The following is a 26,400-nucleotide window of genomic DNA, read 5'->3' as shown; positions in this document are numbered from 1 at the left end:
TGCGCCAGCTTCCCTGCGAGTGGGACCTGAGTGCTCGTTATCTTGCTGAACCTGCACAGCCACCTCAGAGGCGAGTTTACTCCATTTTACAGGCAAGGAATGTTGAGGCCCACAGGGGTGAAGTCACTCATCAAAAGGTCCAAATATGGGTGTCACAGGATCTGTCCTGGGCCTCAGTTTCCTGAGCCCACGTGGCTAACCACTACTGTATCTTACCCCAAATATCAGGTTCGGTCCCTTTGGTTTGCAAATGAAGAGGCAAGCAGTGGACAGTTCTGGCAGTGATCACCGAGGCTCTGCCCTGCCCACTGTGGGGAACAAGTAGCCTGTCCAGCTGGAGCTCCCCGTGTTTGCCAACAAAGGGGTGGCTGCCTTCCCCACTGGCAAAATACCCGCTGGGCTGGACAGCAGGGCCCTGCCCAGCATTTAACAGTATAGGCAAGCGGCCAGGGATTAATTAGCTGGCAAGGCCCGGGGGAGCACAGCGGTGCAGTGAAGTGGTTTACTACAGTGAAGCACAGTGAGGGGTTACTAGGGGTCACGGCAGAGGGGGGGCGAGCTGCACCATGGAAATAAGGGGCCCCAGAGCTGAACAGGAGTGAGAGGCCGCCCAGGCCTCACCAGGTCATAAACAGAGCAGATGCCTTGATGGACTCAGTTCAAGAACCATGTGGCCCTTGCACTCCATCACCTGGCCCTGCTCTGGCTAAAGGATGGCTGGACTGGGGGATGGGGCAGCTGTCACAACGGGGGCCCCACAAGCAGAGCTCCCCACGGGTGGCAAGTCACTCCTGGAAATAGGACATGTCCCTCCCATCAACACCTGCTGACATGTGACCTACATGTGGGAAGCTTGGTGGGGGCTCCAGCTCAAAACAAGGACATTTCCTCTCCTTCACACCACTCCCGGGCGCTGAGGAGCCAGAGGCAGAGAGGAGTAACCAGGTGTAAGAAATAGTGCATGGGGCCTGGCACTGTGGCGTACTGGGTCAGACCTCTGCCTGCAGTGCTGGCACCCCATGTAGGCACCAGTTCGAGTCCCAGCTGCTTCTCTTCCGATCCAGCTCTCTGCTTGTGGACAGCAAAGGCAGTGGAAGATGGCCAAGATGCTTGGGTCTCTGCATCCACGTGGGAGACCTAGAGGAGGCTCCTAGCTCCTGGCTTCAGATCAGCTCAGCTACGGCCGTTGCAGCCATTTGGGGAGTGAACCAGCAGATAGATCTCTCTCTGTCCTTCCCTCTCTGTAGCTCTGCCTCTCAGATGAATAAATACATCTTAAAAAACAAAACAAACAACAACAAAAACAACCAATGCAGAGTGCATGGCTGGGCTTGGCAGGGCCCACAGGACACTGTGAGAACACAGAGGAGGCTCTCTCATGGGGCAGGGATACAGCAAGGAGAATGGAAGATTCCCTGGGGGAAGATTTACTGAGTTGAACAGGAACGGGTCATCTGGAGAGGACAGTGGCCTGACTTTGCCACATATCTTAGTTCCTTCTTGTCTTGGAGCTGGGAATTTTATTATAAATCCCAACAACTCCGCAGAGGAAATCTCATTAATAAAGTGCCAATCAGATATTAAGAAATACCCAGTGATGTCTCCTTAGGGTCAGGGAAAATAAAATTAAGTAATTAAAAATAATTTTTTTAAGGGAAGGCAAACACAGAAACAAGCAGTCACCACAGTGATAAAACACAGGCCCAAGACCATCGATTTTCCTGTGTCCCCCTTTCTAGGTGACAGGCACTGGACAAAGACACTATAGTCACATCCTCACATTTAATCTGACAATCGATGGCAGTCGGCACTGCCACAACACTGGGCACAGGAGGGGACCAAGGCTCAGAGAGGTGCAGAAGTTTGCCCAAGGTCACACAGAACATAGGTTTCAGTACCACATGAGCCCGGGTCTGTCTGGCCCTGGGACGGTTAGTTTGATGTGTCAGCGGGACTAGATCAACACACCCATTTACTCAGCACTACCAGAGGTGCTGCTGCGGAGGTGTTTTGTGCATGTGGTTAACGTCTACAACCAGGTGACTCTAGGTAGAGCCCAGCCTCAGTAGTCCGGGCTGGCCTCGCCCACTTAGTTGAAGTCTTCGGGACAAAACTGAGGTTTCCCAGAGTAAGCAGCAACTCCAGCACGGACTGCAGCTTCCACTCTTGCTTGAGCCCTCCATCCTGCCAGCCTACCCTACCAATCTCAGGCTTGTGTGGCTGGGCCCTACAGGTGCATATGCTGAGTCCTTGAAACACAAGAGGACCTCAAAGAGTTCATACATGGGGCCTGTGTTGGGGCACAGCAAGTTAAGCAACTGCTTGCAACACCAGCATTCCATGACAGAGTGCTGCTTTGAGTGCCAGCTTCCCATCCAAGTTCTCCACTAATAGGCCTGGGAAAGCGGAGAACCATGGCCCAAGTACTTGGGCACCAGCCACCCATGTGGGAGACCTGGAAGACGCTCCTGGCTCCTGGCTTCAGCCTGGCCCAGGCCCTGCCATTGCAGCCATTTGAGGAATGACCCAGCAGACAGAGAGAGAATTCTCTCTCTGGCCGTCTCTTCCCTCCCTCTCTCCGTAATTCTGGCTTTCAAATAAATACTTAAATCTTTTTTTCTTTAAAAAGGCAATGGCAACCAAAAGGCTGGGTTGTTAGAAGGATCAACTGTGATGACACAGCAGTGTGGTTAAACGGAAAGAGTGTGGGCTCTGCAGCCAGACTCTTACTAACCAGGTGTTCTTGGGCAGAAGTCTTCATCTCTGGGCTCCGGCCTCTGCGCCTATAAAATGGGCACATTTCTCTTCATTTAACAGATAAGAAAAATGAGGCTCCAGTTTCTACCTTCTAAACTGTAGTGAAGATTGAAACAGAGTTGGAGCGGGGGTCTGGTGCAGAAGCTAACACTTGGCGATGCCCACATCCCACACAGCAGCACCTGACTCTACTCAATAGTTCAACTTCTTGCTGATGTACACCCTGGGGAGCAGCAGGTGGTGGCCCAAGTGGGATGGGAGACTTGGACTGAATTCCTCGTTCCTGGCTTGGGCCTGGCCTGGCCTGAACTGAACTGTTGTGGGTGTTTGGGAGGTGAGCTAGTGGGTGGGATATCTCTGTCTCTGTCTCACTGCCTTTCAAACAAGTAGCTTTTTGTTCAAAAAAAAAAAAAGAAAGAAAGAAAAAAAGAGAGATTTTGCCATAAGGTCTCCTATACAAAGCCTTCTAGTCTTATGAAAGACATATCCATTTCTGCCACAGTTGTAATTTCTGGATTCTTAATTTCAAGTCCTTCAGTGTGGACGCTACATGGTTTGTCTGGCCTGTCCATCACATGCCCCTCCCACCCAGGGACACTCTCTGGGGACAGTGAGCCCGTGCAGAGCACCTCACAAACACTTTCTCCTTTGAACTGCACCCACCCTGCAAAACGGGTCTCAGTTTATTGCCATTCTGCTCCCAGAAGGAAATGTGGCCCCCAAAGGAGAGGCAGGCAAGCAGCCAGGCCTGCAGAGCAGACAGCACCAGGTGTTCCCCAAAGCCCAGGTGGCCTCCAGCCCTTTGGTCCTGCTGTGTAGTTTACCATCTTTCTTGCTGCCTGGCACCCTTTTCACTTTTGTTTACGAACCACTGAATACTTTAAGAACTTTACAGGGGCCAGCGCTGTGGTGTAGCAGGTAAAGCCACCGCCTGCAGTGCCAGCATCCCATATGGGCGTCAGTTCAAAACCCGACTGCTCCACTTCCCATTCAGCTCTCTGCTATGGCCTGGGAAAGCAGTAAAAGATGGCCCAAGCTCTTGGGCCCCTGCACCCACATAGGAAGAACCAGAGGAAGCTCCTGGCTCCTGGCTTGGGGAGTGAACCAGCAGATGGAAGACCTCTCTCTCTCTCTCTCTCTTTCTCTCTCTCTGTCTGCCTCTCCTTCTCTCTTTGTGTAACGCTGACTTTCAAAGTAAATAAATAAATCTTAAAAAAAAAAAAAATAACGTTACAATCAGGTCTACTCTCTCAGCCCCTGGAACTCCACCGTGGAATCAGAGAGCAGTAAGGGTTTAACCTCCTTCCTGGACGTGGCTTCCTGGACCCATTACACAACTGGACCAACCCTGCCATTTTCCACCTGTGGCCCTGCGCCGCGGAATGATCACCCTGAGCCTCAGCTTCCTCGTCTATCAGCTGAAAGAAATGCAGTACCAAGCTCACAGAGTAGGGAGAACTACATGAGATAACACACAGTGAGATAACACACAGTCAGCTTGACAAGCTTGGCTCAGAGCTCGTCCGCACTCAGAGATCAGCAGATCTATCTGCAGTGCGAACTCCTGCCAAGTCAACATCACGACTGGGCTCCCCCTTACCTGGATGACAAGGCCTGAGCAGGTGGAGGGGGTCCCCTGGGGCTGCCTGCCCTTCCTCTCAAGAAAGGATGGAAAATCACGAGGTGGGGGCCTTTCCTAGCACTCTGGGAGCATGAGTTTTTGTAACCAAGGGAAACGGATGATCTCCATCTGTCCTGCAGGGGTATCTGGCCTGGCTAGGACAAGCATCCTCTGTCCCTTGCTCAATCCCTGCCCCCTGCGTCCCAAGGCCCGGGCAGTCAGCCAGAAGGTATCATTACCACTCATAGCTCCCTGCTGCAGACCAGGCCTGCGTTAAGGCCACACGGGCATCCCCTCCTTTATGCTTTGCCTTCACTGTTCCTTGTGCCCGAAACACTCTTCCTTCAGCAGCAGGCCCCCTGCCCTCCTCCCCTACACAGCTGCAGCCTGGCCACCAGCCCTCCCATATGGCAAGGAAGGACAACCAAGGAACCACAGTGGTGCCTGTGCCTGGTGTTTGCCAGTCTTCCTTGGCCGGCACTGATGCCCAGTGTCATGGCATCTGGGTCTAAAGGACCAAGGAACAAGATGCTGAAAAGAAAAAATCAAGCTCTATCTGGGACTTGTAATAAATCTGCAACAAAACTGGAGAAGAACTATGCCTGGTACCTAGGAGGGGCTGATGAGTGTGTGTTTGCCGTTACCTTGGGATGTGGAGGTGTTCCCAACAATCCTTTTCACAGATGAGAAACCTGCTCAGCTCACTTTGGAGCCCTGGTCTGTTTGCCTCTGGACAATGGGCCTCTCCTGCTGCAGGTGCAGCCAGTGGTGCCTAGGCCAGGCTGTCCTGTGCAAGAACCCGCTCTCCAAGCACCCATGGACCACAACTTCCAGCTTCCTTTTGGCCCTCTCTTGGCTCAAACAATCCCAAGTGTATAAAGAGATGCAAGAAGAGGGGTGAAGACTTGGGAACTGTGAGTTTTAGTCCAGCCCTGGCCACTAACTCCGGAGACATGGAATCTCTCCAGGCCTCGAGTTCCTCATCTGCACATCAGAGGAACTGAACTTGACATTCAGAGTGGCAGAGGACAGGGCAATGGTTAACATGTGAGCCCTTCTAGTTCAGCCAGACCCTGGGCCTCTGCATGTTATGTCAGGGCTCTGAGCCTCAGGTTCCCCCATCAGCTATAAAATGAGGCAACAACATTCACCTCTTGTGAATTACGTGAGCATGAAACAGGATAACATATGAGGAGTATTCAAAAAGTTCAAGTAAAATGGAGTTAAAAGCTAAATGTATTTTGGTGCAAAAAATTATGAAATCCATGCATATGGGGGGCCTTTTTTTAAAGATGTATTTATTCATATTTGAAAGGCAGAGTTACAGAGAGGCATAGGCAGAGGCACAGAGAGAGAAAGAGAGAGAGAGAGAGAGAAAGAGAAAGTCTTCTATCCACTGGTTCTCTCCCCAAATGGCCGCAATGGCCAGAGCTGGGCCGATCCGAAGCCAGGAGCCAGGAGCTTCTTCTGGGTTTCCCACGTGAGTTCAGGGGCCCAAGGACTTGGGCCATCTTCTACTGCCTTCCCAGCCCATAGCAGAGAGCTGGATTGGAAGTAGAGCAGCCACAACTCAAACCAATGCCCATATGGGATGCCGGCACTCCAGGCGGCAGCTTTACCTGCTTTGCCACAGTGTTGGCCCCCGGGGGGGAGGGGGAGGGGGGCTTAAAAAAGTTCACCAAAGGGGCCAGTGCTGTGGTGCTGTGGTATAGTAAAGCTGCCACCTGTGGTGTTAGCATCCCATATGGGTGCCGGTTCAAGTCCTGGCTGCTCCAATTCTGATCCAGCTCTCTGCTAATGCACCTGGGAAATCAGTAGAAGATGGCCCAAGTGCTTGGGCCCCATGCCCATATGGGAAACCCAGAAGAAGCTCCTGGCTCCTGGCTCCTGGCTTCAGATTGGCCCACCTCTGGCTGTTGCAGCCATTTGGGGAATGAACCAGCAGATAGAAGAACTCTCTCTGTCTCTCCCTCTCTCTCTGTTAACTCTGCCCTTCAAATAAATACATAAATCTTTTTTAAAAATTGTTTAAAAAAAGTTCACAGAGGCCGGCGCCGTGGCTCAACAGGCTAATCCTCCGCCTTGCGGCGCCGGCACACCGGGTTCTAGTCCCGGTCGGGGCACCGATCCTGTCCCGGTTGCCCCTCTTCCAGGCCAGCTCTCTGCTGTGGCCAGGGAGTGCAGTGGAGGATGGCCCAAGTGTTTGGGCTCTGCACCCCATGGGAGACCAGGAGAAGCACCTGGCTCCTGCCATCGGAACAGCGCGGTGCGCCGGCCGCAGCGCGCTACCGCGGCGGCCATTAGAGGGTGAACCAACGGCAAAGGAAGACCTTTCTCTCTGTCTCTCTCTCTCTCACTGTCCACTCTGCCTGTCAAAAATAAAAAAAAAAAAAAAAAAAAAAAAAAAAAGTTCACAGAAAATGCAAATCATGAAATAATTATGCACAGATCTCAAATTTTTGTGCATTTTTCCATGAACTTTCTGAAGTACACCCACAGTTATCTAGGCTGAGTGCTTGGCACAAAATAAGTGTTCACCAAAGAAACTCATCCACGATTCCCAATTCCGTGCCGTGGTGACACAGTTACTTCTGTGTCGGCCCCTCCTCGAGGCCTATGCCCCCACCAAGGACTTTTTGTGGAAGCTGGAGTTTCTTTCACTTCTCAAGAGAGACCAGGAAAGCTCCAGAAAGCAGGAATCTTCCCGCATACCTCCTTCCTGGACAGAGACAAAGCCGCTGATTTGTGCAGCTGCTCTGGGAGCCATAAATCAATAGAAGACAGCCCAGACGCCCTGGCCTACCCCACACCCACAGCTGGTAATGGGGCCGCTACAGACTGATGATGGTAAATTGCTAATTTAAGCCAGGCTTTCTGTTCTACCCCACAATGATCCCTCTTCCTGTGCATGTTGTGATGTCCGGGCAGCCAATTTGATTTTGAGGTCCCAGGATTCTGAGGTTAATGAAGTCAGGCTTTGCCCTGGCACAGCCCCCTGTCTCTCAAAGTCCAGGCATCTGCCAGGGAGGGGCAGCAGGAGCCCAGATGGCAGCATCGGAGAACCTTTCTTCTTTGAATCTCGGCTGTGGTGACAGGGCCCTGCAATTAATGTTTGTCCTATCTTTTCTCTACCTGAATCTCTGGTGCCAAACTTCTACCCCCTTGGTGTTCCAGCTTCAGCTTGCATACCTTCAGTGACGAGAAGCTCCCTACATGACACAGCAGCCACATCTTCTTGGAAAGCTTTGATTGTGGGAAAATTCCACATAGAAATAACACAGTAGGTACTGTTATGGCACAGGGGGTTAAGCTCCCACCTCTGACACTGGTATCTCATATCAGAGCGCTGGTTCAAGTCTCGACTGCTCTGCTTCTGATTTAGCTCCCTGTTAATGCACCTGGGAAAGCAGAGGAAGATGGACCAGAAGGACCAAGTACTTGGGCCCCTGCCACCCACATGGGAGACCCAAATGGAGTTCCAGTCTGCTTGGCTTCGGCCTGGCCCAGCCCCTGCCATTGCAGTCCTTTTTGGGGAGTAAATCTACAGATAGAAGACATTTTTCTCTTTTTGCCTCTCCTTCTTTCTCTGTTACTCTGCCTTTCACATAAATCAATCTCTCTCTCTCTCTTTCTCTCTCTCTCTCTCAAGATTTACTTTCTTTATTTGAAAGACAGAGTTACAGACAGAGGTAGACAGAGAGAGAAAGAGAGGTCTTCCAACTGCTGGGTCACTCCCCTAATGGCTGCAAGGGCTGGAGATGAGCTGATCTGAAGCCAGGAGCCAGGAGCCAGGAGCCAGGAGCCAGGAGCCAGGAGCCAGGAGCTTCTTCTGGGTCTCCCACATGCGTGCAGGGGCCCAAGAATCTGGGCCATCCTCCACTGCTTTCCCAGGGCCATTAACAGGGAGCTGGATTGGAAGTGGAGCAGCCAGGACTCGAACCAGTGCCTGTATGGGATGTTGGTTCTGCAGGCTAGGGCTTTAACCTGCTGCGCCACAGTGCCAACCCCAATAAATCTTTTCTTTTTTTTTAAAATGAACATCTGATAGCTTGAGATCATGCTCATGATGTAATGCTTCTTATAAAATATTATATAAAGTGTGCTCATGACTTCAACATGTGATCCTGATTTTATTAAAACATATTTTGAGAGAAAGAGAGAGGCGGAAAAAGAGATGGAAAGGAAGAGATGGAAAGGAAAGACATCAAAATGACAAAGCTTTTCTGGTTGTGCTAGGATTATGGATAACATCTTTCTCTGCTTTAACTGCTCATAGTTCCTGAAAGAACTACTATGTTATCTTTATTGAAAAAGAAAATTTCTAGTACTGAGCTGATACAGTTTCTCTCTAGCATTCACCCAATAATTCCGGTTCCTCTGGGGCTCAGCATTCAGCGAATGAAAGAGAAGAAAGTCGGCCTCGTTGTCTAAGCAGCTGTCACGACAGGAAACAGGGCCGGCACCCTTACACCTGCCCACGTGTACACCTCCATGTCACACCTCGGCAGTTCCTTGTGCTCGCTTGTAACCTGTTGCTGCTCCCGTTTCACAGATGAGAAAGCCAAGGCTCAGAGAGGATGCGTATGGACTGCTCAAGCTCATTCTGAGTAAACGCAGCCGCAGCATGCCCAGCTCTCGCCTCCATCCCCCCACGTCTCCCAACAGCAGGGGCACAGTGGGTGTGCAGTGGTTTTGCAGTCAAAAAGATTAGGAGTGAAGGCAGTGGAAGATGGCCCAAGTCCTTGGGCCCCTCTATCCACATGGAAGACCTGGAAGAAGCTCCTGGCCTTTCCTCCCTCCCTCTTTCTTTTCTTTTCTTTTCTGCCTCTCTGAAACTCTGCCTTTAAAATAAATAAATAAATGTTTGGAAAAAAAAAAAAAAAGACCAGGGGTTGAGTCTGGGCTGTCAGAGGCACCTGCTCCCTCCGAGCCTCGCATCCTCGCCTATAAATGAAGACCTGGAGCCCCTGTTGCAGGGCCCGTGGTGCAGCTTGGAGAAGCCACTGGCTCATGGCTCAGGAAGAGGCTCCTCAGAGTCCTCGTGGCTCCTCCATGGGTCACACATACTGCCCAGGGAATGAGCCTGAGACTAGGGAATGGCAGGCTCCAGGACAAGCGTGGGAGGGCACGGAGAACACGGCCACGGCTATGTTTGCATTTCCTGCTCAGGTTCCCCAGTGTCCTCAGGCAGAGCCTCCTGCCTTCTTCTCAGGTCCATCACATCCCACCTCAGAAACAGAACTGACGCCAAGGTGTCAATGACCCGTCCAGGGTCCCACGGCTCTCTTCCCACTGCCCTGAGCCACACCGAACCCCTCCCCATCCAGTCCACCCCGCTGACACCCACACCAGATGTGTCCTGCATAGATTGTTCCCAAATCCTCTCCCCGTGACATGTAACCCAAAGCTCTCCAAAGCCGGCCATACTGTGAGTCCCAGAGACTCAACCAGCCTCAGCTCCCATGCCCAGCCTGACAGCCAGAGCCTGAGCAACCTTTGCCCCTCCACACAGCCATGCTGGCCTGGCTCAGGCCCTCCTCCAGCCTCTGGTTGCACCTTCCCAGCAGAACGACTCCCTCCAGTCACCTGGGACTGGTCCATGGAGTTCCTTGAGCACCTGTGCCTTCTCAGGAAGCCTGGAAGGCAAGAATGATGCAGGCAGACTCATCAGTGCTCCCAGGCCCTGCTGAAGCTCAGCACACAGGAGGTGTTTTGGCAACCACAGTGAGGACACTCACTTTTGTCCCTGCAACCTCTCCATCCCACAGTCCCTGGTAGCTCAGCTCAGCTGTGCTGAGTCTCCCTACTCCCCAGCAGAACATTCCCACCATTGCTCATGCTGTTATCTCTGCCTGGAATGCCCCGCCCCTCAGCACTCCCACGGCCCAGGAAGCTACCCCTGTCCCTGGAGCTGCAGCAAACCAGGGGGTCACAGGCCTGGTTGTGTCAAGGGCCAGAGGCTGGGCTGAGGTTTACTGTGAGAGCCTGGGTGACGGGAACTGAGGCTGGACTGACCGGCCAGGGCCAAAGTCAGCCAGTGCTTCTTGAATGAGTAAGTGTGCAGCCCAAATGGGGCATGGGCCAGGGCCCAAGGTGGGAAATGTAGACAATCAGACCTGGACGGCCACCTGCAGTAGCGGTAGGAGTGCTGTTTAGTCACAGCACCCAGCACACACGGAGGCCCTGCTACAGGACCGACATGTGTGATCTCATTTACGCTTCCCAATAACCTGTAAGGATCACCCCCACATTTTCAAATGAGGAAACGAGGCTCAAGGAAGGTAAGCTGTTTACCCAAAGTCACAGCACCAGGAAGCGGTGGAGCTGGGGTTGACAATGGGTCCCATCTGACCCCAAGCCGTGACCTTTGCCATGGTACTGTCACTGCACTGGAATTTCTCCTGGCCTAGAGGCCCTAGGTCAACCTGGGCAAAAGAGGGAAGGGAGACAAACAGACAAGGAGCACATGCTGGGCTCCCCCAAACAAGACGGAGGTGGGGTGAGTGTTTGGCTCAGGGGTTAAGGCACTGCTTAGGACGCTCTATTACAAGAATGTCTGGCAGAAGTTCTGGCTCCTCTGCTTCCAGTCCAGTTTCTTACTAAGCATACTCTAGGAGGCAGCAGATAATGATGGCTCAAGTACTTGGGTCCATGCCATCCATGGAAGAGACTCAGACTGATTTGGCTCCTGGCTTTGGCATGGCTGTTGTGGGCATCTGGAGTGAACCAGTAGATGGAAGATCTCTATTTCTCTGCCTTTCAAGTTAAGTAAGTTTTAATTAAAAAAAAAAAATACAGAGACTCTACTCCCAATTCTGCAAAGTTGACCCTTGAATACCTTTCTTGCTACCTGGGCAGTGGGTGGAGGGACAAGCAACAGCCACATTCGTCTGTTGTGAGCCGGCCCCAGCCCTGGCTGCCTGACTTCACCTCTCCACCCTGCTGCATGCTGCAGTTCCCTCAGACAGGAGGGAAAACTCGGTGCCTCACCAAAGGTACCTCTCAGATGGATGCTGTTCACACCCAGGGATGGAGAGCCTGGGATGCAGAGAGGCAACCGACAAGCTGAAGATCTCAGCAGGTGTGGAGCTGGCTCTGGATACAGGAGACGTCAGAAGAGACACGGGCTCAGGAGAGATCAAGGGGCGGAGACACACACAGCCCCAAACAGCACAGGGAAGCAGGCTGGGGCTAGGAAGACGCTAGGGTGCCAGGGAGCTGTGCAGACACAGCAGGTTGCACACCTAATGAAACCAGGATCAGGGAGAGGTGGAGGCAGAAGGCTGTGGAACAGACAAGAGGCCAGGGGAAAGGGGCTGTCTCCATTCGCCTGCCTGGATTCTGGATTCTGGATCACGCAAACCAGTTAGTTCTAGGCCACACAGAGGAAACAAGGGATCACCTGTCAGAGAAGAGGGGTCGGCTAAGCCCTTCACACTCCACCCTACCCAGCAGGCCTGTCTAAGATGCCAGCCCAGCTGACAACATGGACTCTGCCCAGAAGGAGGGACAATCCAGCACCTGCTCTGAGACCTAGGACATCCCCAAGGCCAGCACCACATCACCACACTGGCCAGATGCACACTGCAGGAGCAGAGGGTGATGCTCTGCCCTTGGGACCAGGCATCCCGAGAAATCCTGCTCACCTGCACAGAAGCCTCGTTCCCAGGCACCATGGGCTGCTGCTAAGAGCTCAACTCCCAGGCGCCCTTCTAGCACATGCAGAAGGATGAGTGGGTTTCTTGGGGCCCTGAGGAGACCAGGGCTTTTCTCCACCCTGGACCAAACTCCACCACTGCTCTTGGGATTTTTCCAGTGGAAGCCAAGCCCCAGGCAGCTGCTTTGTCTTCAGCCTCCTCTCAGTGGGGAAGGACCAAGTACCAGTCCCCATGACTCTCTATCCCCGAAGGACAGCATCTTAAATACATGGGCTGTGGGGCTGGCGCTGTGGTGTAGTGGGTAAAGCCACCGCCTGCAGTGCCGGCATCCCATATGGGCGCTGGTTCGAGATCCGGCTGCTCCACTTCCAATCCGGCTCTCTGCTATAGCCTGGGAAAGCAGTAGAAGATGGCCCAAGTCCTTGGGTCCCTGCACCTGCGTGGGAGAGCTGGAAGAAGCTCCTGGCTCCTGGCTTCGGATCTGGTCGTTGCAGCCACTTGGGGAGTGAATCAGCTGATGGAAGACCTCTGTCTCCCCCTCTCTCTCTCTCTTTCTGCCTCTCCTTCTCTTTCTGTGTAGCTCTGACTTTCAAGTAAAATAAATAAATCTTTTTAAAAAAATACATGGGCCAAATGACGGGGAGTCAGTCCTTAGGCCTCCACCACCTCTGAGGATCCTGGGACAAAAAGAAGGACAGGATTGTGACTCCTTTCATGCAATGTTTTGGCTGTCCCCTACCCTGACCAGCTCCAGACAATATTCTGGACTTGGAGCCACAAGCCCAGAGCTCTAAACCTAACAGACGTCTAGTGCTGCTATGGTTCCTTGGTGGAATAAGTCACCTTGCCTCTCTCTGAGCTGCAGATTCCTCATTTTGTTTTACAACAAGGGTGATGATGATGATGGTGATGGTGATTCCACCGCCCAGCCCAAGGGCTGTGGAAGTGAGAATCAAGTCACTCAGACCAAGACACAGCTATCAGCAGATGGCTGGCCAGGGGCCTCCGGGGGTCAGCTACGCCGTCTGCATACATCCCCAATGCGATTTCCGGAAGGGCAGCTGGGAACGCACCTAGCAGGCTGAGCCCAGCGCCTGCCCAGAGTGGACAGTGGGAAGCCAGAGGCCCTTGCTCAGTGCTAGTTGGGAAGCTGCGCTCCTCAGCCCACCAGCCAGAAGGCTCTGGGGAGAAGGCTGGAAGTGGGAACACGCTGCAGCTCGGCTTTTCCTGGCCTGGAGCACCTGGAGCTTCCCTGGAGACACTGTGTGCCAGGAACTTGGAATTCTCAGAAAGTCTCAGAATCGCAGCCCACCTTAGGACAAGAGCTGCTCGCCCGTGGCTTCCTTTAATCAGCACTGGATTGTATAGGATCTGGAAGATCACTCCTCTTCACTATATGGACAGCTTCCATGTACGAGGTGCAGGCACAGGGCCAGCTGCATCATATTAGCACTTTGTACTGACACCTCGCAACCACCCTACTGAAGAAGGTTCTACTACCCCGTTCTATAGGTGAAGAAACTGAGGCTTCAAAGATGATCATTGATTTGCCCAAGACATGGGGTCAGCTCACGGCAGCGCAAGGATTAACATGCAGGCCAGCCCTCTCTAAGCCACAAGGGGGAAAGAATCCCTGACAAAACACAAAGCCAAGATCAATCCTGCCTGTGTTTGGGGGAGTTTTCCCACCGTAGCCGGTGATGAGTCATCGAAAGCACAGGAAATTCTCGCACCCTGCATCCTTTCCGGGGGAGCACAGATGCCCTGGAGATCACCAATGACAAAGCCACCTGCCACCCACACCTCCCATCCAATCTCCAACCCACGTGTCCTGCCCCTCACAGACCCATATGTGGAAATCCTGTTCCTCAGTAGAGGAGATTGGGTCTCTAGTCTTCATGCAGGGAAATTGAGGCAGATGGGAGGTGGGACCTGGGGAATGGTGCCCAGCAACAGTGACTGGGCTGCAACCACAGCCTCTCGGACCTCTGAGTCCGTGTCTTGCCCTCTGCTCTGCCTGGTGATACCACAGCCCAGAGAGGTTCAGGACAGCGTCCTAGGTCAACCAGCATGGAGGACCCATTCCCAGCCAACAGTAAAGTCTTTGCTGATGTAAGGATGGAGGTTTCCTTTCAACCCTTTTTTGCTCGAGCTGGCAGGGCTGTGTCGGGAGAGCTACTTCTGAGGGGCGCTGGTGCTGGTTTAGGCTATGAGCAAGCAGCACTATCCACAGACACCAACCTCACTTCCTGGGGTGGGAGCACACACCCAGCTACAGCCCAAACATACAGCAGGAGAACAGACCCCTGATTCAGGGAAGGAGAGAGAACCCCGGAGCCGCCGGCTGAGAGGAGGGTGGAAGTCTCTCTGCAGCAGACCCAGAGTTCCTGAGCAGATGGCCCCTGCGGAAGGGAGCAGAGGAGCCACTGGGCACCACAGCCACTGTCCACCGCAGCCACAACACACAACACCCTGCTGGCAAACACACATCCAGCTGCACAAACGCGGGTGACCACAGCCACTTTGGATGCTCCCCTGGGGCTGGGGGGGGGGGGGGGCCTGAGGAGAAGCAACAGTCACATGGTCACTTTCTCTAACACAATCACAAACAGATGGTTTGGGACAAGCACAAACCAACCTAAGGATGTCCGCTATGAACTGGCAAACGTCCCTGCAGCACGGTGCAGGCACACACAACACTCTTGACCGTCCACTCCCACGTACCCACGGCGAGCTGGCTCCCCAGAGGCCCACCCCTAGGAGGTTTCAGGGGACCAGATAGACACCTGTACTGTCACAATCTCCCTTGCTAACATCACGCCAGACACACAAAACTGTTGCCAAACTGTCCCACAGCCCTGATGCGGCAGCAAGGGGATGCCCACAGATGACCGCACGGTACCTGGTTAAGCGCGGGGCCGGCAGGTTCGCGTGCATACACACGGACACGGAGCCTTGCGTCCCGCTCTCCGCTGCGCCCCGGTCGCCCCTGGAGGAAGTACCGAGACCAAGGGAGCTCCCAGGCACGGCCCCAAGTCGGTGAACCCCAGCCCCGCGGCGCCAGCCCGCAGCGGACTCACCGCACGATGCCGAACATGACGAGCACGTTGCCCAGCAGCCCCACGGCGCATACCGCCGAGTAGAGTGCGGTGATGGCGATGGCCAGGGCGAGAGACGAGGCGCTCCGTGCGCCCAGTGGCCCCGACGCATTGGCGCCCGCGCTGGGGAAGGCGCTGGGGTAGGCGTCCGAGGCGTTGGCGAGGAGCGCGGGCTGCAGCTCGGCGCCGGCGGAGGGGGCCGGCTCCATGGCGGCCGGGTGGCCCGCGCCGCGTACCTCTCCACCGTGCGCCCTGGGCGCAGGGACCTGGAGCAAGGGACGCGCGAACAGCCGAGGCCGCTGCCCCGACGCCGCCGGCTGCAGCGCCCCGAGCGCTCCGCTTTCTCTTCTCTGTGCCTCGCCGCCAGCACGGGCTCTGCCCCCGGCTTCCACCCGCTATCCTCGCCGGGAGCGCTGTGAGCCGGGAACCGCTGCGGGTTCCTCGGACGCGCCCGCCGTTCGCACCACGTGGCCCGGAGGCGGCCGCCAGTCTGCGCCCGGGAGCGGGGGCGGATGCTGCAACACAGGCAAGCCACGCCAGGGCAGTCTCTGCCCCCCCCCCCCCGGTCCCCAGTCAAGCTCCGCGGGGGTGTGTGCGCCCCTCCCCAGCCCTGGGACGTTTTGGAGCCAAAAGGACCTGAATGTGAATCCTGTTTCCCATCCCTGCGCAGTGACCTTGGGCAAGTCCCTTAACCTCTTCATGCTCTTTGTCGGTGAAGTGCGGGAGATCGCTCAGCCACCTGATAGGGTTGCTGGAGAAAGGAAGAGGGTACGAAAAAGGAACGTAGGTCAGCGCCAGGCACAGTGAGCGCTCCACAAGTGACCGGGGTCATCCTCGCTCTCCTCCCACTCTACGCATTCACTCAGCAAGCATCCCCAGGGCGCCTAACAAAAGACCTGAGTACTGATGCCAGTACATAAAGCTAGTCGCAGCCTCTGCTTCCTGGGACTCACGGCCCAGTGGGGGCAGGGACAGCCGCCCTAACACCACACCAGTGAAGACAGGCACCAACAGTGGAAAGCTGCAGAGTGTAAAACCCGGAGGCCCTGACACCTGCCCTGTGGAGTGACACTTGAGGCCAGGTGTGAAGTCTGGGGGGAGAACTAACTTAAGGAAGAGCTTGCCAGACGGAAGAACCACGCAGGGTCAAGGTGCTGTGGTCAGAGGACCTGAAAGGAAGCCAGGAAGTCAGTCCTGGGCGAACTGGTGAGGGGGTGTGCAGGGTCTTAAAGACCACCTTAAGGCTCCCTCTGACTGCTACATGAGCACCTGGCTAACTCATCCTTCCACACTCCTTCCCCAACCTGAGCAGCCCGGATCCAGAGCCATCCTCTCTGGATACCTTTCTGGAACATTCCCTTCACCAAGCTTTACTCTGTTCCAGGTCCTGTGATAAGCACTTTATCCATGCACCAATACTTTGGAGCAGACTTCTAGCTCTGGGCTCTGAGACAATGCTCTTGGCTTGTGGGTAGGGACCACTAGCTCACTCCACCCTCTGGCTCAAGTCATCAACCTGTGTGTAAGGGTGTCCTCTTTCCAGAAGGAACAAAGAAGAATTCCCAAGCCCATCCTCTTCTCCACTCTCTCCACCTCACTCAGGTGCTGTCCAAGCCCCTCTACCTGTTACAGCAAATCCTCCACTCCAAAGCTTCTCCATTCAATAACTGAGAACTCGTCAGATGGAAGTTTATGCTGTGGTCACATATGCTGCCAAACTCTCTCCCCTGTTCCAAAGGGTCTGGTCCTCAGAGACTTTTCTAGTGCCAGGGGAGAGAAATTGAGATAAGGAGGAGGAGAGCTGCTTAATTGGAGTTCTGGCCTCCTCCCTAATCCTCCAACAAACCAAAAAAAAAAATTTTTTTTTCTACCTTAGGACATTTGCATCTTCCATTTCTTCCACTTGGAAGACTCAGCCACTTCCCTAGGCTAACTGCTACTGATTCTACAAGTTTTCACTTAAATATCACTTCCTCCATGAAACTGCTTTGAAAAAGATTTACTTATTTTAAAGAGAGAGGGAAAAAAAAAATCTTCCATCCCCAAATGGCCACAATAGCTGGGGCTGGGTCAGGCAGAAGCCAGAAGCCTGGAACTGCACTGGGGTCTCCAACGTGGGTGGCAGAGGTCCAAGTGATATGGGACAAGGTAGCTAGCTAGCTGAGCCGGAGGTCACCAATCACAAGGCCCTGTCCCATGTAATTCTATCCTACTGTCAGAACACTCCCCTCCCCAGAATACTTTTTTTTTTTTGACAGGCAGAGTGGATAGTGAGAGAGAGAGACAGAGAAAAAGGTCTTCCTTTTTGCCGTTGGTTCACCCTCCAATGGCCGCTGCGGCCGGCGCATCTCACTGATCCGAAGCCAGGAGCCAGGTGCTTCCTCCTGGTCTCCCATGAGGGTGCAGGGCCCAAGCACTTGGGCCATCCTCCACTGCCTTCCCGGGCCATAGCAGAGAGCTGGCCTGCAAGAGGGGCAACCGGGATAGAATCCGGTGCCCCAACCAGGACTAGAACCCGGTGTGCCAGTGCCGCAAGGCAGAGGATTAGCCTGTTAAGCCATGGCGCCGGCTCCAGAATACCTTACATTCATCCAGGACCTGGGGAGAAAGTCGCCATGTACATAGGTGGCCACATTACCTCAAAAGAAGGTGCTGGGAGTGCTCACCCCCTCTTCCTTTGGAGACCAATGAAAGGAGGTGCTGAGCTGCCCCCTCTCTACCTCTCTGCTCTCCCCTAATTCTTTTCTCCCACTCCACTCCTCAGCTGTGCCCGTGTGTGTGTGTGTGTGTGTTTGCTTTCTTACCTTTTAAATAAATGTTATCATTTTGTGCACCGTATATGTGCCTGTACTTAAAACGCCTTTTAAATAAAAGGCAAGGACCTGGATAAAAATCAAAGCCTACTTCTCCCACAACACAAGTACTTGGGCCATCTTCTGTTGCCTTCCCAGGCATGTTAGCAGGATGCTTGATTGGAAGCAAAGCAGCTGCTAGGCCAAGAACTGGCGCTGCAATATGGGATGCCAGTGTCACAAGCTGTGGCTTAACCCACTGTGCCACAAGGCCAGCCCCTAAAAACTGTGCACGTTATGTAAGGGACTTGAGCCTCTGTGGATTTTGGTGTCTGAGGGGGTCCTAGAACCAGTCCCCTGTATAGGCTGAGGGGCAACTGTGTTTTGAAGTGATTAACTCTTACAAGGAGGTGAGAGTTGTCTATTTGGCTTTACAAGGCAGTCCCATTCATGTAGCTATGACCCACTGGCTGCCGATTATGGGGAGCTTGCCCTGGGCCAGGCGCTTTGTGGATCATCTCAGGTCATCCTCAACCAGTCCTCCAGGCGTGCGCTGCTGCCGTTATTATTATCCCACATCACAGAGTTTCGGTGACCTGCCCCACCCAGAGCCGAACAGCCAGACCAGGGGCTGTGGGACTCCAAACAGCCGTCTCCTGACTGCTACACTATGCTGTCCCCAAAGCCACCGTCTGTTTGACAGTTTCCTCCCACTGTGGAGGGCAAGGAGTCACTTGGAGCTGGAGATTTTGAGCCGGTGCCTATGCTTGGTGGAGCGCAGGGAATCTGACACGATGCTCCCCAGCTGGGCTCTGCTTGGGGTTGTTCCCATCCCTGACTTCAGGGGGGAAACAAAAACAAAAGTGGGTGGGAAATCCTGGGCCAACCCAGGGCATCAGAAGGCGTCAGCAGTAGAGAAACAGAAATCACTGAGGAGTCAGAGCAGAAAGGAACTCTCCAGGGAAGCTATTAACAATTTAGTACGTGGGCATGTGGCTCCCACCTGCCAAAGAGACAGATCTGCCTGATGGGAAATACAGGGCTGCCTCCCTCCCAGCAGCTCCCTGGGCCGTCCAGCTCCATCTGCAAGCCCCGGGAGGGGCAGACATAAAGGTAACCATAAAATAATAACCACTTGTGTTTGCAAAGTACTCTTTGACTCTCCAGAGCACTTCCAGATTGATGATTTCATCTTATCTTGACACCATCCGGATACTTGGGGAGGTCAGGTTTCATTGTGTTCATTTTATAGCTAGGAAGCCAGACAACCAGAGAGCCTGGGTGAGGTCCCCAAGGACCCACAGCAAATCAGTGAAAGAAATAGGATGGGAACCATCCATCTAGCTGCTGGAGCTAGAAACCTGATAATCATATTCTCTCTCTCTCTCTCTCTCTCTCTCTCTCAGCAATCAAGTCCTGACCACCATTCTTCCTTTATAACCCATGAATCTTGCCATTATATTTTATTCTTACCTCCATCCTCGTCAGTTCTGGCTGAAACTACCGAGAGGGTCCCTGGAATGATCTCCCCGGACCCAACCTTGCTGCCCTCAAGCGGTGTTGCCATGGCTACAGGGTGCCCCACGCTCTCACTTCTCTCTCTGCCTCCCCCCGCCTCTCTGCCCCCAGCTCCGGCCTCCTGTCCCCTTCCCACATGATGTTCCAGCCAAAACAAATTCCTTGTGGCCTCCAGGTCATTTACTTCTCTCACCTCCAGGTTTATGCTTCAGCATTACAGTGCAGGATTTGAAACTCCAGCTGAGCCACTTCCTGGTTGCATGACGCTGAGGAGTTACTTAACTTCTGTGAGCTTCATACGTGCATTTTCAGTCATAAGATGGGGATGACTTTAGAGTCCCTGGTGCTGGCTCCTCTGCTTGGAACACTATCCCTCCCTGGCTCCTTCCTCCCCTAACCCACTCCAACACCGCCATCGGGTGTCAGCTGAGCTGTCACTTCCTCCCCTGCTCCCTCAGACATGTTCATATCACACATTGTTCCCTGGGGCACGTCTGTCTGCTGGAAGCAGAGGCAGGGCCAGGGTTCCATGAGGATCATCCCGTCCTGGTGAGGGATTGAAGTTGAATAGGGAGCGTGGTCCAAGGCAGGACACACAGATGGGTTTCCTGACAAGCGGAGGACAGAGTGAACACGGGTGGCTAATAAGCACCTGGGAAAGTCTGTTACACATCAAGGGAGAGAGGCAGTCCCATCCTTTTGAGTGGACCCTGGAGCCTGGGCAAAGCCCCTTGGAGATCACTGTGCTGATCCAAATGGTAATGCTTTTTGCCCCATATTTCCTGGACCACGTAAACCTCAAGTGAGCGGAAGACTAGAACCCCTGCAACACACACGCACCGACCCCACTCTCCAATGACTGAGACCAACTTCCCTGCCTTGCAAGGGATGGGGCAGAGGCAGAGTTCATTTGGTCTTTTAAATTCATTTTTGGGGCCGGCGCCGTGGCTCACTAGGCTAATCCTCCGCCTTGTGGCGCCGGCACACCGGGTTCTAGTCCCGGTCGGGGCACCGATTCTGTCCCGGTTGCCCCTCTTCCAGGCCAGCTCTCTGCTGTGGCCAGGGAGTGCAGTGGAGGATGGCCCAGGTGCTTGGGCCCTGCACCCCATGGGAGACCAGGAGAAGCACCTGGCTCCTGCCATCGGATCAGCGCGGTGCGCCGGCCGCAGCACGCCTACTGCGGCGGCCATTGGAGGGTGAACCAACGGCAAAAGGAAGACCTTTCTCTCTGTCTCTCTCTCACTGTCCACTCTGCCTGTCAAAAAAAAAAATTCATTTTTGCAGTTGAGTGTCACGGAGGAAATGCTAGAGGACCTGCTAGAGGACCCATCACAGGGTCTAGCTCAGGCATCAGCAAGAGGCAGATGCGAAGCATCCTTTCCAGGAAAGAGATGGTGACTTAGAGAAACTGCAGCTGCACAGTCTCCCTACGGCTCCTTGGGCCTGAGCGCAGCCCCTGTCCCACAACAGTGGTACTCCCCCCACCCCATTCCCTACAACACTATCCCCCAGATCAGGGCATATTGGCATTCCCTTGATCTGGGGAAGGGAGCCCATGCCTGCCTCAGAGAATGAAGTGATCGAAATCAGCCATGGTAATCTGTGTGGGTTGCAAAATGGTCCCAACACCTCACTCCACTCTGTGCCTGTGCCCTTTGCAATGAAACATGGCAGCCCCTCCCCCCCCACACACACACACCCCGGTCAAGCAGCAGAGTCTCACCCCACCCCTTGTACCAGCGACAAAGCATGACTTGCTTTGCCCAGTAGAATGGAATGGAAATGACATTGTGTCGGCTCAGGGCCTGGGTCTCAAGAGGCCTTGCATACTTAAACCCAATTTCTTGGAACCCTGTTGCTGCCATGGGAACAAGCCGGAGCCAACCTGATGGATGAGAGACCCAGTCACCATCCTGGACAAGCCAGCCCCCAGCTTCCCCAGCAGCTGATCACAGGCACGGGAGGAGTAAGCCGAGCCAAGAAAAGCCAGACCAGCCTAAGAGCAGCAGAACTACCCAGCTACCCATAGACTCATAACGACAAACAGTGGTTGTTTTGAGCCCCTGGGTTTGGGAGCACTTGTTAAGCGGGATCCATCCTAATGCATATTTTCTACAGCAGTGATTGGCGTAGGAGTAAATATGTGGCCAGTGAGGTGTAACAAGAAACCTGCTGGCAGTTTTTTTTTTTTCCAGGATAAATATCAAAGTCGCATCAGGAGAAAACTGTTTGTCCCTGACCCATGAGATGCTGCCATGATGCCTGGAGCTGTAGCAGTCATCCGGCAGTCATGAAATAATAAGCATGGAGGATGAAAAGCCAATATGGTGGGGCCAGCACTGTGGTGTAGCAGGTAAAGACACTGCAGCACTGGCATCCCATATGAGTGCCAGTTCAAGTTCCGGCTACTCCACTTCTGATCCAGACACCACCTCTGGTCTGCCAGCTTCAAGACCTCTGACAGAAGTCACTCCTGGTCAGCATTCCTAAAGGGTGTGCTTGTGTGTGGATTACATCTCACGAAGGGTGGCACAGGAATAAATGGATGTGGTTTATAGGCACTAATAATCTTTGGTGCCTGGGAGATGGAATTCCATGATGAAGAGTGGGCTCTGGGTTCACCAGGAGTGGAGAGCACCTAGCCCGAGGGCCATAGAGGGTCCAGGAAATCATTGGTGTGGCCCTACCGAGGCAACCGCAGACAGAACTTGAAATTCAATAAATATATAGCAGGGTAATTTTCAAGTTATAATTTTGTATGGTCCATGAATGATGGTATATATCCATATGGCCCTCAGCAGAAAAAAAGTTTCCCCACCTCTGGTTAAACACTGGGTGAGCCACATGCAAGTCATGTGACTTTTTCAAGCCTCAGCTTCCCCATCTATTAAGCAGCAGTGAAAGTAATACTTATTTTATCAGATTATGAAGAAGATAAATGAAGTAATGCAAATATACAGCTTGTTACAGGGCCTGGTACATAGGAGGTATTAACTAAAGTCTTGTCTTAGCTAGTACTATTACTAACAATAACCATGCCTAATATTAAGAACAACAAACATGTTTATACCAACCCTCCTCTCTATGTCTTGCAGGTCAAAGTGAATCCAGTTTTAGACCAGCATATCCCTGGGATTTATCCCTTGTTGGAGACACATGCCACGTCGTGTGCTGGGTCCTTGCATGAGTCAAGTCGCAGGATTTGTTTGCTGTCCGTGTGATGTGGACAGTGATGAGGGTTTGGATTAGAAGAGACTTTAAAGGATGAGTTGACAGCAGCAGAAATGGGACAGAGGCTGGGAGGAGAGAGTGGATGAGCTCAGAGCTCCCCAGCCCACTGCCAACTGCAGCTCCATACACAGAGGCTTATAGGCAGAAGGTGAGGGGCCTCTGAGGTATGGGGCCCAGCAGCCAGGCCATCAGGCGTGACCCAGCCAGAAGGGTGGGCTTCTTCAGGCTCTGAGAATAGTGTAGGGTGCCTCCACTGCTGGCCTCCCAGGGGCTGTAAACCAACAGCCCAGAGGGAAGCAAGCATGACCAGAAATCCTCATCCTGCTCCTGTTTCATCTCCCAAGCTATCATTGTTAGGTGAAAATCAGTCCTTCCTTCTCTGCCTGCCCCCTTCAGCTCCCTGCTCACCCCAACAGGTCCCATCCCTGCCCACCCCCTACCCCTGTGCCGCTGGAATCGTTCTGCCCACCCACTCGCCTCCCTCTCCTCCTCCTTCATCTTCAGCAACCATCCCTCATCACCGCACGCTGAGGCCAAGGGCTCTAAAAGCTTTCAGTAGACCTTGTCAGCTGAGTACTCCCACTGTCAAGTCCTGAACTCCATTCAAGGCATCCTTCTTCCCCCTCCTCCTGGTCCTGACCCAGAGTGGTTACCACGGAGCCAGCCCTCTGGGTGAGGCCCAGCCCTCAGAATCCTCTCTCCCTCTCTCTCAGTGGACCCTGGGGTTCAGGGAACTCACTAGCCACCAGGGTCAACCTGGTAGTGAGGCAGGTGATGGGGTGAAACAAACATGGCTTTAGGAACCCTGCAATTAGCATGCTGTCCCCAGAAGCACAGAATTACAGAAGTGAAAAGAAAGCTTTGGCCGGCGCCGTGGCTCAACAGGCTAATCCTCCGCCTTGCGGCGCCGGTACACCGGGTTCTAGTCCCGGTCGGGGCACCGATCCTATCCCGGTTGCCCCTCTTCCAGGCCAGCTCTCTGCTGTGGCCAGGGAGTGCAGTGGAGGATGGCCCAAGTGTTTGGGCTCTGCACCCCATGGGAGACCAGGAGAAGCACCTGGCTCCTGCCATCGGAACAGCGCGGTGCGCTGGCCACAGCGCGCTACCGCGGCAGCCATTGGAGGGTGAACCAACGGCAAAAGGAGGACCTTTCTCTCTGTCTCTCTCTCACTGTCCACTCTGCCTGTCAAAAAAAAAAAAAAGAAAGAAAAGAAGGCTTGGTGTACCGGGGCTTTGGCATAGCGGGTAAAGCCGCCGCCTGCAGTGCTGCCATCCCATATAAGTGCCAGTTCAAATCCTGGCTGCTCCTCTTCCGATCCAGCTCTCTGCTATAGCCTGGGAAAACAGTAGAAGATGGCCCAAGTTCTTAAGCCCCTGCAAATGCATGGGAGACCCAGAAGAAGCTCCTGGCTCCTGGCTCCTGATTTACCCAGTTGCAGCCATTGCAGCCATTTAGGGAGTGAACCAGTGGATGGAAGACCTCTCTACCTCTGCCTCTGCCTCTCTGCAACTCTGCCTTTCAAATAAATAAATAAATCTTTAAAAAAGAAGAAGAAAGAAAGCAAGCTTTGGCATTACCTGGATCACACTCTCTTTTTATAGAAAAAGGTGCAGGGGTGAGCATTGGGCACAGTGGATTAATGCCCACATCCCATATCAGAGTGCCAATTCGAGTCCTGGCTGCTCTGCTTTAGATCCAACCTTCTGCTAGTGTGGCCAGGAGGCAGTGAACGATGTTCCAAGTATTAGGCCCCTCTCACCCATGTGGGAGACCTGAATGGAATTACTGGTTCCTGGCTTCAGCCTGGCCCAGGCCCAGATGTTGTGGCCATTTGGGTGTGAATAAGTGGATGGAAGACCTCTCTCTCTCTCTCTGTGGCTCTGCCTTTCAAATAAAATTTTTTAGAAGAAAAAGATACTGAGGGTTGGGCATTTGGTGCAGCAGTTAAGATGCCACTGGGAAAAAAAAAAAAAAAAGATGCCACTGGAATGTCTGCATCCAAACCAGAGCACGTAAACTCAAGGCTCAGCTCTGCTTCTAATTCCGACTTCCTGCTGATGTGCACCCTGAGAGGCAGCAGGTGGTCCCTGCCACCTGTAAACCTGGATTGAGTTCTGGGCCCCTGGCTTAGGCCTGACCCAGCCTCAACTGTTGAAGACATTTGAGGAATAAACCAGTGGGTGGAAGATCTCTCTCTGCCTTTCAAATATATGAAAAATAAACAAACATAGTTTTAAAAGAAAAGGGAAAAGATGCTGAGATTCCGGGTAGTAAAGGGACCCACCTCTGGATCACAGCAAGTTAGTAGCACGGTCAAGGTCAGAACCTATGTCTTCAAACTCCCGTAGCACTCTCCCCAGCACTGGGCCTGGTAATCTTGCACAACTGCATCTGTTCCACACCAAGCACTTGTGAAGTATGTCACGTCCATGCTTTCATTTCACCCTTCAGGGAAAGAGAGTAATGACCCCCAGTTTACGTAGCAATGAGGAATCCTGGGCTCAGGCCGGTTCAAGAGCCCACCCCACATCACTCAGTTCACACAGGCCTCTCTGACTCCAGACACCCTCCTGGCCAAGACACACACACTCTTTGTGCAACTCAAAGTACCCTGGGCCTCAGTTTCCTCACCTGTAAAATGGAGGGATTGGACCCCATGGAGCCACCTATGAGACATTGAAAGGAATTTGGAAGAGAGGCTGGCTACTTGTGAGATGTCCACACCAGTGGGAGAATTTTCCTGTTTTCCCCCTGTTTGCTTCAAAACAGCTCGCCCCCAGGTTTCCACTGAGAGGAGCCCAGGGAAGTTGCCATGGCAACCACAGCAGCTCTGGGGAACTGAATTTGCATGACTTGGCCAGATGGGCAAACCGAGTGACCAGGGTCCTGCTCTCCCTGAGGAAGTCAGGACAATGCCAAGACCGGCCCAGAGGACATGAATCAGATCACTGGGGACCTGAGGGAGGGGTGAGCAGCTTGCGCTCTGCCCTTGCAATCCTGCCAGGGCACAGAGAACACAGATTTGCAGCCTGGAAGTAAGGCACTGTGGTCAGTTCTTGGATGTGCAAGTTGGGGATCTCAGGCCATGCACTTCGTCTGAGCCTCAAGATTTACCCCCGCTTCACCAAGCACATAAAATATGCACAGAACAAATAGCGGCTGCAGTGCCATCCAAATTCTGAAGAGCTGAATGCCCTGTGATGATAATGAACTTGACAACACTTGATAGATTGCAGTACCACACCAGTGTCAGGGATTCTTACCAATGAGTAAGAATATTCACACTCTGCTGGGAACATCAGGCCCCGTATGCGCATTTTCCAAACAAAGGACATTTTAGACACTATGGGAGAAATGCAAAGATGACCACACGTGACACAGGCTAGCAGGTGACATGGAAGATGTAAGGGAGGAAGCAGTAAGTGTTGGGAGAAAGCTGTTGTTGCTGGAATTTGAAAGGCAAAGACCATAGACTGACTCAGATGGATGGGAAAGGCTGTGCTGGGGACATAGCCAAGCATGCAGGCCACTTCCTCACTGGCTACAGCTGGACCCTGGGCTGCAGACACCTCGTGAAGCACTACACTTCCCAGGTTACAGTTGTTTTTGGACATTGTCTCTGCCAGTTAGGACTCTGGGTGTAAGTAACATTAACCCATTGCCACGGGGCCAGCGTTGTGGTGTAGTGGGTTAAGCCACTATTTGTGGCACTGGCGTCCTATAG

General features: G+C 53.3%; 1 protein-coding gene across 1 annotated transcript in view; it reads right to left on the bottom strand.

Moving 5' to 3' along the window:
• OPRD1 (opioid receptor delta 1) overlaps positions 1-15,343 on the bottom strand; it is a 38,084-nt gene extending 22,741 nt beyond the window's left edge. The window contains exon 1 of the mRNA XM_062193205.1: positions 15,117-15,343. Within this exon, the coding sequence (XP_062049189.1) occupies positions 15,117-15,343 (227 nt within the window). The remainder of the gene's footprint in view (positions 1-15,116) is intronic.
• Positions 15,344-26,400: the final 11,057 nt, after the last annotated feature.

Source organism: Lepus europaeus, chromosome 5 (genome assembly GCF_033115175.1).
Source record: "Lepus europaeus isolate LE1 chromosome 5, mLepTim1.pri, whole genome shotgun sequence".
Taxonomy (NCBI): domain Eukaryota; kingdom Metazoa; phylum Chordata; class Mammalia; order Lagomorpha; family Leporidae; genus Lepus; species Lepus europaeus.
Note: the sequence above shows the minus strand (reverse complement) of the source record. Positions and strands in the feature narration are given on the sequence as shown.